General features: G+C 51.3%; 1 protein-coding gene across 2 annotated transcripts in view; it reads right to left on the bottom strand.

The window, feature by feature from the left end:
• Window positions 1-12,784, bottom strand: part of SFMBT2 (Scm like with four mbt domains 2) — a 230,144-nt gene that overhangs the window by 196,950 nt on the left and 20,410 nt on the right. For both annotated transcript variants that reach the window (XM_043563399.1, XM_043563398.1), the window contains exon 2: window positions 7,932-8,084. In XM_043563399.1, coding sequence (XP_043419334.1) covers window positions 7,932-8,031 — 100 coding nt within the window. In that variant the 5' untranslated portion in view covers window positions 8,032-8,084. The remainder of the gene's footprint in view (window positions 1-7,931; window positions 8,085-12,784) is intronic.

Raw genomic sequence — 12,784 nt, forward strand, 5'->3', positions numbered from 1 at the left:
ATTTTTGTAAAGCCGGATGACGCGAGGCTAAACGCAGTCACCTTGCGTTTTGTCTTCTAAATCAAAGTTGCTTAAGCACGGCCTCCGCAGATCCTACCCTCGTCAAGTGGCTTGCAATTAAACGTCCGAGAAAAAACAAAAGCCATCTGAAGAGCAAACCTTTTTCCCTTGTCGTTCTCCCAACATCCTGCTGCATCCAGGGACTTAAGTCCTTCCACTGGAAACACGCTCCCCGAAAAAAGTCAGCAGGTCCTCTAGCCGCCAGCCAACGAGAGACACTCTGAGACACAGTTATGTTCTGGAAAGTACCTCGGGGCGGGGGGTGGCGGGGGTCACCCAGTGGGTGGTCTGACCCACAGTTCTTCTCTCCAAAAGGCCGCAAGCATCGATTACCAAGTCTGTTTCCTGAGGCACCAGCCAGAGGCATCCCCGCACAGCACTTACATGCTCAGGGGGGCTGGCGAGGTGCCTGTTTGGCGGCTAACTTGTGGCAAAGCAGGTCTGGAATCGCTGCACCCCCTACTTGTCCAGCTCAGCTCAGCCCACGCCACCGGCAGGCCTCGCCCGCTCCAGCTGTGGGTCACGCACGGAGCCCCACAGAGACACCACACGGTCACGGCAGTGTCCTAAGAGCCACGCCGTCCTGGGCTGGCAGCTCTCTGCTCATTGCTCTGCAGGCATCACCGCATTTCGTCCTTCCAAGAACCCTGACAGACGCTTACTACCATCCCCACCTCACAGAAGAGAAGTCGGGAGCCCCGCAAGGCGAGGGAGCCACCGGGACCACGCAACTGGCCGCAGAGGCCGGAGTCCGACCCAGGCTGTCTGCTTTCGAGCCGGAACGCCTCCCAGGCGCCTTCCTGGTCACCCTTCCGCCCGATCTCACGTGGGGCACGTCCACTCCACCACCACGACCCGTTCCTCCTCCAGGAGGGTCCAAGGCGCACTCCAGGGCCGGCTTCTGTGTTGGCGAGCATTAGAACATTCCAGAGCCAAGCCAGGAGGCGGGAAGACGCAGGGGACCCGGCAAGGCGGGAGGCAGCAGCCAGGCTCGGCGAGAACAGAGGGCACAGAGCCCCTGGAGTCCTTCTGCAGGAGGACACAGCGAGGGGAAGACGTGGGCATAAAACTCAGTCTTGGGCCTTCAGATCCAGAAGGTCCTGGCAGAGCCCCTGGGTGAATGAACAGCTCCCGAAGGTGGAAGGGCCCTCCTGGGGGGTGACCGCTTCTGTGACATCAGAAACATCTGCCTGGAGACGGGGCCCCCAGGAGCTGCCCGCCGCAGCCGGTGCCTGGGCCTACAGAGCTCCGATGGGCCCCATCACCGTGCCTGGAAGGACCTGGGGACTCGGTCACTTGGAATTAGCCATGAGGGCGAGACCGTGGGTCACATTTCTCAGCTTTGGGGCGGCTCCCCGCAATGCTTCCTGCTTCAGACAGCTCCCACCTAGGCTGCGAACATCCTACCCCACATTTTGTTCTCGCCGAACCTTAATTCATCACAAACCGTGTTTCTCTTCCCACAATACACAGGCCATGGATGCTTTCATGCTCCCTTGGGTGCTCGTTCAAGTTCCCAAGAGATGGAGAGGTCCCCCCTGTGACTCCCAAGTGAGCCCCTGAGAACATGCTTCAGGGGCATCTGGGTGGCTCAGCTGGCTGGGCGCCCAACTCACCGCTCATGAGTTCAAGCCCCACAGCGGGTTCTGGGCTGACAGTGCAGAGCCTGCTTCAGATCTTCTGTCCCATCTCTCTCTCTCTCTCTCTCTCTCTCTGCCCCTCCCCCCATTCACTCTCTCTCTCTCTCTCTCTCTCTCTCTCAAAAATAATACACTTGGGGGAAAAAAAAAAAAAAAGAACACCACTTCGGAGAGTTGATGCCTCCTGCAGTCCAGAGAAAATACTTTAAATTTTTTTTTACTTTTTTTAACGTTTATTCATTTTTGGTAGAGAGAGACAGAGCATGAGCGGGGGAGGGGCAGAGAGAGAGGGAGACCCAGAATCCGAAGCAGGCTCCAGGCTCCGAGCTGTCAGCTCAGAGCTCAACGGGGGGCTGGAACCCACGAACTGTGAGATCCTGACCTGAACCAAAGTCAGACACTCAACCGACTGAACCACCCAGGCGCCCCCAGAGAAAATACTTTTAAAAAGAACCCAGAAGTCAGATCTGGAATGGGATTTTAAAAAATAAAGCTTTTATGTCCCACACTGGTAGTTTTGACAATAAAATCGCACAGCAAACTTAGGGTCCCCTACAAGAAGTCTTTCCCAGTCTGTGACTCCTGGCACATCCCCCCGGCACACACATCCCCAACAGCCGATTCTCTAAAGACGTTTCAATGAGCAACAGATAAACACACACGCTGTTTATGAGCGGAGGTCTCATAAACCCAGAGCAAATATTTACAGCTGATTCATAAACCTCTTAAGCCTGTAAACATTTTATCAGGGAAACCCTGACAACCTCCCTCCTCTGCGAAGGCACCAGTGGGAAGCATTTTTCCCCACGATGTCATGAAAACAGACCATGAAACGCCACCAAGGAAATTTCACAACTTAAAAGAAAACAGGCATATGCTCATTAGCGGCCATCCAGTTCTGCAAAACAGAAGGCTACTTACGCGACCAACATATTTATTTCATAACAGACAGAAAAGGAACACTAATCGTTGAGGTGCAAGCCACTTGACGGTGAAAAATGGAATGAACGAACGGCTCACACACCTTTTTTGAGGTAATCAAGTCCTGGGTTTTGATTTCACTGTCTGAAATAAGGCTGCCTTTGCAAGGCTGACTATTAAAAGTCCCTGACTGCTAACTACCCAAATAAAGGAGCATCAGCAGGTTTGAAGTGAATAAAATCTTAACAGAACACGTTCTCACGTGCTAGGTGTTCTTCATAAATAAGGGAAGAGAATGGAAGGCATTAAGTCTTTGCTATTTCACCTGCTGATAGTCTGGCCACACCATCACAAGGTGTAAAACATAGTTCCACAGAGTACGTTAAATAGACACACAGGACGAACGAAACTCGGCTGGCCAACACCAATCCGAGGGCTGAGTTCACGGCTGCAGGACGACCCCAGGGAAGCGGGGACAGTCACTGAGCACAGAGGTCCTCACCCCCGTCTGACCACCCAGGCGGCCAGAGAGATTTTTTTCAGAAGAAAGAAAACACATAAAAATTATCCAATCACCCAGCTTGGTTGGGAAGGACAGTAACTATTCTAGAGAGAGGGGTTTTTTGGTCTTTTCTTTGTTTTAATTTTTTTAATATTTATTCATTTTTGAGAAAGAGAGAGAGAGAGACAGAGTGTGAGTGAGGGAGGAGCAGAGAGAGAGGGAGACACAGAATCCGAAGCAGACTCCAGGCTCTGAGCCGTCAGCACAGAGCCCGACACGGGGCTCGAACTCACAAATCATGAGATCATGACCTGAGCCGAAGTCGGACGCTTCACCGACTGAGCCACGCAGGCACCCCGCTTTTTTGTTGTTTTTTTTTTTTAACAGGGAACATTATTGAGTCACACAGCACCTGTTCCCAGCACCAAGCATAAGAGAGCTCTATTTTTCTAATAAGAATGTTGAAAAGCCTGTGGGACTCCACTCAATGTATTCCTAACACCAAAATAAAAAAAAAAAAAAAAAAGTCAGCCCACATTTCCAGCCTAATTCTCTTTACTCTGAGGCCTGCCCGTTCTAAATGCACAACACCACTTTATCTACAGACCTCATCAGGAAATTACATTTGGCCAGCCTGGAAAACTAACGTCAAGGGGTCTATTTATCACCACGCCAGCATACTGTTCTGCTTGCTTTTATCACAGCAGAAGCCTAGAGTTCCAGAAATCCAATTCTGGTCCACGACCTTCTCTATGCAGCCCGTGCCGATGCCGTCCGTTCTGTCCGCTGGCGAGGCCCTTCGGTTGACCTCCCTGCGCTCATCCCGCTGACGTCCTCAGTGTTCCTGAAAGGAGGAGGACTTTTACACTGTGCCTGTTTCATTTACAGGACTCGAGTGCCAGTCGGAGTATTGTTTGGAGCTTTCCTTAGGAAAAGAGGCAAGTGGAAGATGACAAAGCTGTTCGTGAGATTCAGAGTCCACTGGTCGGCGCTCGAGTTCTCAGTTCAGAGGGATGGACCGTCCGGACGAGGAATGGACCGTCCAGACGAGGAATGGCATCCACTCGGCGTCGGGCATGCAAACATGAAATCAAAACCCTCGGGAGCAGCCGGCGGAGGCTTCTGTGGTTCGGCCCCGTCGCGTGGGCAGAGAGGAGCTGTGGGCACCTACGGGTAGTCACGTGCTGGGGAGGTACAGGCATGTGTCACATCACACGTGGGGAGAGGGGCCAGCAGACAAGAAGCTGGGTGGTGCCGGCGCCCCAGAAAGTGTGTGTGCGCGTGGAGAGGGGGTACGCACGTCACATTTATGTACCAAGGGTGACTTCCCCCTGCACGGAAGCACAGGGACAGCCCAGTGTCACCGAGCACCGTATCTGGAGCCTCAGGATGCCTGCGGTGAAATCCTGGCTCCAACACAAGGGCCAAGACTTCTCCCTGTGGTCCAGTGGCCTCCTCTCTAAAACGGGGATACTGAAAGCAGCTCTTTCGCCGGGTCATGGAAGGGTAAACGGAGTCAACGTACAGAAGGACCTGAAGTGAGTGCCTGCCATACAGTTCGAACTCAGGATCACGTCCTCAGCTGTCCCAGGTCAACATAGAACCAGCTGAGGAGCAGTGAACGAGCCTTCTCCTGTTCTTCTGATCCGTAAGTCTCGTCCGAAACCCCTCTGGGCAGAAGAGCCTTGTCACCAAAATGATGTGCTGCCCCAAGCGTGTCACGCCCGAACCAGACACCCTCCAACTAGGCCACCACCGAAACCGTCTTAGGTATCAACAGCTCGGAGGGGCCCCACTTGAGAAAATCTGTTTCCTGACGACTCATACCGGAGTAGGTTCTGAGCAGTCGAAGTGTGAGTTTCTTCCCCAAGTCGGCCTCGGCTCGCCACAGAGAGTTCTATTAGACCGTGCTTTAAACTGATTTCTCCCCCCCAAAAAAAGAATCAACACATGCAAAAAATTAAAAAATTAAAAAAATAAATACATAAACTGATTTCTCCTTTAGGGGTCCACCTTTGTGGCACCACCTGTAAATCTCCCCCATGCATAAGAGCTTACGGGAACCCCAAGGAGAAAGGACAGATCGGCCAGATACGAGGGGAAAAAAAAAACTCTGGAACCACAATCTACAAATGCTAACATAATTCAGAGCCACTCAGAACTCCTACTTCTTTTTTTAAGTTTAGGTATTTATTTTGAGAGGGAGAGAGTGTGCATGAGCAGGGGAGGGGCAGAGAGAGAGACAGAGGAGGAGAGAGAAGCCCAAGCAGGCTTCACGCTGTCAGCGCACAGACCGACGTGGGGCCTGAACTCACGAAACCGTGAGATCATGACCTGAGCCAAGGTCAAGAGTCGGGACGCTTAACCGAATGCGCCACCCAGGCGCCCCAGAGCTACTGTTCGTTTTAAACATCTTGACGTCTTATACAAATCAGGCCGCGTATGGCACATGAGCGAGGAAGCCCCCGTGCAGTGAGTGCCGTGTGACGGGCTCGGCCCAAGCACACCTCGGCCAATGACAGAACGAATCTCACGCTTCCCTCTCATGGAACCACCCTGAAGGAAACGTAGGACGAGTAATTTTCCTGACACCGTTATTATTATTACCGCTGGGTTTCAAAATCTACTTCAGCTAGAGAGATCTACTGCAGCTACAAGAAAATGAAAAGCCAACGCGCGGTTGGTTTGTAAACAGTTTTGAAAACACACCTTTAGAAATGATGCGGGAACAGACATCAGATGTGCATCCAACAAAGTCACAGTGAAAGCCCAGGGAACCGTAAGTGGAAAAGTAACCCCTTTCAGGAAACGTAAGACAGACTTTTCTACAAAGCGTATTTGTACTTACAGAACATCAAGCCTCTAGGACGGAGTTTCCTCAGGAAGGACTTTCCATACGTCCGCTGTGGGACAAGGACTCAACTATGCCTCTAGAAGTTTCCTCACTCTGGCTTTCATACAGAAAAAATCACAAGGGGTGGGGGTGGAGGACTGGGCTGATTCTGAAGGAGACGCTAACATCTTTCAACATGTTTAGGCAATAATCTCAGGGGGGTTCCAGATTTTTTGCGGATAAAGATACAACTAGAGAAATGTAATGTAATCAATTCGATGCTACCAAGCAATCTGTAATTCTGTCATTGACCGCAGTCATCAAAATATGGAGACGAACTTCATGACTTTTCTGGATAACGGTCAAATCTCCCACTGAATTCAGGATCAACATTTTGTACATGAATTCACCACAGCAAACGTTCGGGATCCAGACAGCTGAGTTGCCCTTATTTAAGCTGCTGTAATGCAAATACAGCAATCCTTTGAAAAAAAACAAAAAACAAAAAACCACTAGTGTCTTTTTAAAACGGATTCCTGTGTAAGTATTTAGAAAAACATGCTTTCTAATAAATTCACTGATTAAATATTAAAATTCAATCAAAGACTGGCTTGGTGTGCTTTGGTTTTAGTTTCCTTTTTTTTTAATTTTATTTTTTCAATTTTTAAAATTTACATCCATGGGGCACCCGGGTGGCACTTCAGTCGGTGAAGCTCCCGACTTCGGCTCAGTTCACGATCTCACGGTTCATGGGTTCGAGCCCCACGTCGGGCTCTGTGCTGACAGCTCAGAGCCTGGAGCCTGTTTCAGATTCTGTGTCTCCCTGTCTCTCTGCCCCTCCCCCACTCGCGCTCGGTCTCCCTCTGTCTCAAAAATAAACAAACATTAAAAAAAATTTTTTTTTAATTTACATCCAAATTAGTTAGCATCTAGTGCAACAGTGATTTCAGGAGTAGATTCCTTGGTGCCCCTTACCCATGTAGCCCATCCCCCCTCCCCCAACCCCCTCCGGTAACCCTCAGTTTGTTCTCCGTATTTATGAGTCTCTTTTGTTTTGTCCCCCTGGTTTTAGTTTCCTTAAAGGGAGACAGACCTCACCACACACTCACATGACCTAAGTTCTTTTCCCATTAAGGAGTCCTCGGAGAGACATGCTGAGGTTCTGGAGAGGGGAGAGAAGGCGGGGACACCCAGAGCTGGGGCGGACCCGCTCTCCTGCCTCTCTGGGCACGTGGGAGACAAGGATGGCTTTCTCACCTCCCTTGCAGTGGTGCTCACACGTGACAGGTTCCGGTCCAGAAGTTCTGAGCGAAAGTGAGCTGCGTCTTCTGAGTCGGAGCATTTCACTGTTGACTCGGGAGCCCCCAGCCCCGCCTCCCCCAGAACAAAAACCACCACCTGCACGTGGCGCACCGTAAGACCGTGTAGGGGCGCCTGGGTGGCACAGTCAGTTAAGCGTCCGACTTCAGCCAGGTCACGATCTCGCGGTCCGTGAGTTCGAGCCCCGCGTCGGGCTCTGGGCTGATGGCTCAGAGCTTGGAGCCTGTTTCCGATTCTGTGTCTCCCTCTCTCTCTGCCCCTCCCCCGTTCATGCTCTGTCTCTCTCTGTCCCAAAAATAAATAAACGTTGAAAAAAAAAAAAAAAAAAGACCGTGTGCAATGAGTCAGCGAGGGAATGCCCGCTACCTCGTCTGAAATGCCACGAACGTAACGTTGACATTTACAGGGTTACCCACTGAGATTCTGAAAGGATCCGTCTCTCCGGTGTCACCTGCCCCTCTCTGTCCAGCATCGGGAATACTGATTCTGCACTAACTTTCAAGAGGCCGCAGGCTGACGAACAGGACAGCAAATCCTAGCAACGGGCAACATGAGAGACCTAGGAATGTGTGCCCCGCTGTGCCCCGAACATCTTCGGGGAGACACGGGTCACTAAATCGAAGGGGTCAGACAGATCCAGAAAAGAAACTCCTACCTGAGTCGAGCCCTCCATTACCGTTCGCTGAGCTCTGCTGTCTCTCCAAGGGCGAAGACAGTGGGTCTGGCATGTCGGAAACTGACAAACCGCTCTCCATGCCTAACGAGTAAGGGTCCCTCTTCTCTTAACGCATCCTGCAGGAAGGATCACCTAAGGGCAACCAACAAAGGAAAAAAAAAAAAATCAGAGCCCCTTGATTATCCTCGGTTTATAGAGGCTCCAAAAATAACAGTATCTGATCAGCGCTGTTGCCCTGTCATTATAACACGCAGGCTGCAACAGAATGTTGATGATAGAAAATACCAGAAATAAAGACTGAGGAGCACGCATCTACATGCAGTCCACACACAGGTCCCAGCTTAGTGAAACCCACCGGTTTTCCGTAGGGCACGATCGTCACTGAGACGAACACACTTCTCACCAACACCATCTACGCGGGGAGCCCCAATCTACCTCGGCACGGCTGGCAAGACGGTCTGCCACCCACCCCTGTGCTCCCCTCTCGCGGTGCCGTGAAGCGGCAAACCTCCGAGACGTCTGCCGTGTCCCAAGCACGGGACTTCCAAACCCACTTAAAGTGCCAACGTTCGCAGATGCGCTTTTTGACCAATTAGACTTTTCCTCCAAGAGCACGGCTCGCCTTCACTGACTCGCACGCCGCGACGACAGGTGGGAAAACAGGGAGGACTACAGGCGCCTCTCGCAGAACCTACAACTGAGCTCATTTCCGTTACACCCCATGGAAGAGCCAGACACGACACCCTCGGGGTCGGCCGCCGACCCCGCTGACGGTTAGACACAGCCGTGTGAGGCTTCTAAATCTTTCACTCACTCAGCATCTGCTTTTATCTCACGGCTGGATGGAAGTTCAAATCGGCAACAGGGCAAGGGTGGATGAAGAAACGGATAGCGCCCCTACACCTATAAGCAGACTATTTTGTCACTCCCATACAGTAAAATACCTTTTAAGGATACCACACGCACACACACACACACACACACACACACGCACACACGAATACACGCATCCCTTTTGGTGCTCTTCGGTTTACCTTCCTGGAACATTATTTTGAGGTTTTGTCAAAATTACAGGTCCAGGAAAGGGTACCAGCCATCTGTGCAAAGACGGGGAAAAGGCACAAAGCTCTCATAGGAGGAGATGGGAAACGCACCAGGTACGTGGTGCTGGAATTTAATCCCGCTGTATTTTATTACCCACCTGTTTATATAAAATACTACGCCAGACACTGTGAGGGGAGGGGACTCCAGAGCCACCTCTCAATCAAAATACAAAGAAAATACCTAGCGTAGAGGAGGAACCTAAAAACTGTCTAGGCTGGGTCTCAAGTGGCCATCTGTGCATCTTGCTAGTGCAAAGGTAAGGACACGAATAGGAAATGAAATGACAAATTACCAGGCAAATGTAAACCACTAGGAGATTATCTCTTACTTGTTCCACACTCTCCGAGCAAGGGTGCTTGTCATATTTTCTGAGAATGAGAGGGGACGTGGTCTGACGGGCAGACGTCAGGACCAGCGATACAATGTAAGCCGGGCCTGTCCGGGAAAACAGGAGAGCCCTGGTCAAAAGGCGGGGTACCAGACCCAAAATGGTTTCTGTGGTTTGTTTACAAATCACATAAAGGACAGGTGAATACCACGCCCTCACTGCAGCGCTGTGTGGGGCAGAGAACACAAGGCAAAGCAGTCTTAATCCTGCCCTCCAGCACAGACTAAGACAGACGGTGCAAGAAACTTGGGTGCATACGGGAACAGCTTAAACCTAAGTAGAAACTGGATGTGTTTTTCTTTAAATAATCTTTTTAAATGAAGGATTAAATAAAGGAATCCGTTCAACAGATAGATGGGTGCCAAGATTATTTAAAATGGAGGGCATTGGCAAAGCCAGCACTTTAACATTGAGGCTGGCTAATTTTACCCCACCGACATCAGGTTGCTAAAATAACCTCACGATGAGAGGCAGAACTGCATTCTCCTAGGAGAGTTCTTTCCCAATCGCCATTACAACACAGATTCACGAATTTATGGGGAGCCACAGTCCTGGGTATTTCGTCCCCCTCGCGCTGCACCCAACAGACCAGAGAGTGGAAGAGGCCACCAGGGCGACTCACAAGTTCTCGTGCCTGGATCTTACAGTGGATGGCAGTAGTCACCGGTCTATCTCTAATGTCACTGGAATGAAGGAGCAATCGCCGGTGCAATCTGCAGAAAATTCAGGTGTTGAAAAGAAAGCGTGGCCATCCCACCAGGTGCCCAACTGTCAACGATGTCAACAAGCAAGCGCGGCCATCCCACCGGGTGCCCAACTGCCAACGATGTCAACAAGCAAGCGTGGCCATCCCACCGGGTGCCCAACTGCCAACGATGACGTCAACAAGCAAGCGCGGCCATCCCACCACGTGCCCAACTATCAACGATGACATCAACAAGCAAGCGCGGCCATCCCACCAGGTGCCCAACTGCCAACGATGACATCAACAAGCAAGCGCGGCCATCCCACCACGTGCCCAACCACCAACGATGACATCAACAAGCAAGCGCGGCCATCCCACCACGTGCCCAACCGCCAACGACGACGTCAACAAGCAAGCGCGGCCATCCCACCACCTGCCCAACCGCCAACGATGACGTCAACAAGCAAGCGTGGCCATCCCACCGGGTGCCCAACCGCCAATGATGACGTCAACAAGCAAGCGCAGCCATCCCACTGGGTGCCCAAGTGCCAACGATGACGTCAACAAGCAAGCGCAGCCATCCCACCGGGTGCCCAACTGCCAACGACGTCAACAAGCAAGTGCGGCCATCCCACTGGGTGCCCAAGTGCCAACGATGACATCAACAAGCAAGCGCGGCCATCCCACCGGGTGTCCAACTGCCAACGATGACGGCAACAAGCAAGCGCGGCCATCCCACCGGGTGCCCAACTGCCAACGACGTCAACAAGCAAGCGTGGCCATCCCACCAGGTGCCCAACTGCCAACGATGACGTCAACAAGCAAGCGTGGTCATCCCACCGGGTGCCCAACTGCCAATGACATCAATAAGCAAGCGTGGCCATCCCACCAGGTGCCCAAGTGCCAACGATGATGTGAACAAGCAAGCGCGGCCATCCCACCACGTGCCCAACTGCCAACAAGCCCCCACTTCAAGAACACATGCAGGGAGACCACAGGGTTAAAACACACACCCGCCAGCAACGATGGAAGTTTGTGTGTGAGTTTACAGACCTCCGGATCACCTACACAGGGACACAATGCCCACCAACTCCAGGGGCGTCCAGACGGCACAAAGAGAGGGGCAGATGGGGCACGCTCTGGAAAACACTGCCTCCCTCACAGCGATCCACTGGAGTCCGTCAGGGGACCACCAAGAACGGGGAAGGCAGAAGGATGAGCCCCTGAAGGTATCGGGGGTGGGACACTCGGAGCAAACAGAGTACCACAAACCGCCCGCACAGAGCGCACCGCCATGGTAAGCTGGTAAGTGACAGGAAACACCACGGACGCAGAGAAGCACAGGCGAGCAAGACGTGGGAGCCGGGATTACCGAGATGATGGTCAGGCAGGACCCGAGCAGGTGCTGCCTGAACAAACTCAGGGCCGCACCCCAGCAAGAGGAGAAGGTTCTGTCTGAGCGAGGACCCGAACCCCTGCGCTCCACTCTGTGGTCAGGATTTCATTCCAGGGGGTGAAAAGATCAGATCTGTTCCAGGAAAGTCGCTCTGGCAGCTGGATGCCAGGCAGACGGACAGACAGGGACAGGACTGAAAAAAAAAAACAACGCGGGCGCAGGTCTGAACTAAGACAGCAAGGGAGAAGAGAAGGAAGGAAGCTCAGGGTGTATCTGACAGATGCAGCCCAGGAAGCCCCAACATTAACAAAACACAATCTTGTCACAGCTGGAAGGCAGGTTCTCAGAAGAAATCACTTCATTTGCCACAGCCAGTCCTCCACAACTAATGGGACCTAGGCAGTGCCCGTGGAAATAAAAATTAGGGGGGAAAATACGCCGACTAGGAGAGTGACAGACCATTTCACAGAAATTTACTTCCAGTGGAGTCTGTCGGGGGAGCAGATCTTACTGGTGACAGCTGGCCCAGAAGATCTGCCAAATGAAAACAGGACTGTGAAAAGCAAATCCTTTTCCTGACTACAACACCCAAACCCCCCCAAAAGGCTATTTTTAAAAGGAAGTGTACTTCATTCTGATCTTAAAATATATATAACTTCAAGACCAAAGGTAAAACTTTCTATTAATGAAAGAACTTTTTTTTTTTTAGACGTGAAAAGAAGGCTGAGAAAACCGGGTTTTTAAAGGGTAACTTCCTGTTTTTATAATACACCTGTGATCCAGTGCAAAGCTATTAATCCTATCATAATTGGCTCTTCTTGTCTCTAAAGTTGTTGAACGACAGAATTATAGTAACGGGAGCATCTCACAAAAGTTGTCTTGGCTCAGTGATAAGAACAGTGAACTTGGAGAGGAATAAGGTCACTATAGAGCTGTGTGACCTAAGCAAATTACTTAACCTCTCTGTTCCTCAAACTTCTCATGAAGGCACAATTAGATTAAGTCAATGGCCCTTTGAAACCTAAAGTTCTGGGGTGCCTGGGTGACTCCGTCGGTTAAGCGTCCAACTCTGGATATCAGCTCAGGTTGTGATCTCGTGGTTCATGAGATCGAGCCCCGAGTCGCGCTCTGTGCTGACAGAGTAGAGCCTGCTTGGGATTCTCTGTCTCCCCTCTCTCTGCCCCTCCCCTACACATGTGAGGATTTCATTCCAGGGAATTCACTCCTTCTCTCCCCCAAAATTAATTAATTGAACTTCA

The sequence above is a fragment of the Prionailurus bengalensis genome, chromosome B4 (genome assembly GCF_016509475.1).
Source record: "Prionailurus bengalensis isolate Pbe53 chromosome B4, Fcat_Pben_1.1_paternal_pri, whole genome shotgun sequence".
NCBI lineage: Eukaryota > Metazoa > Chordata > Mammalia > Carnivora > Felidae > Prionailurus > Prionailurus bengalensis.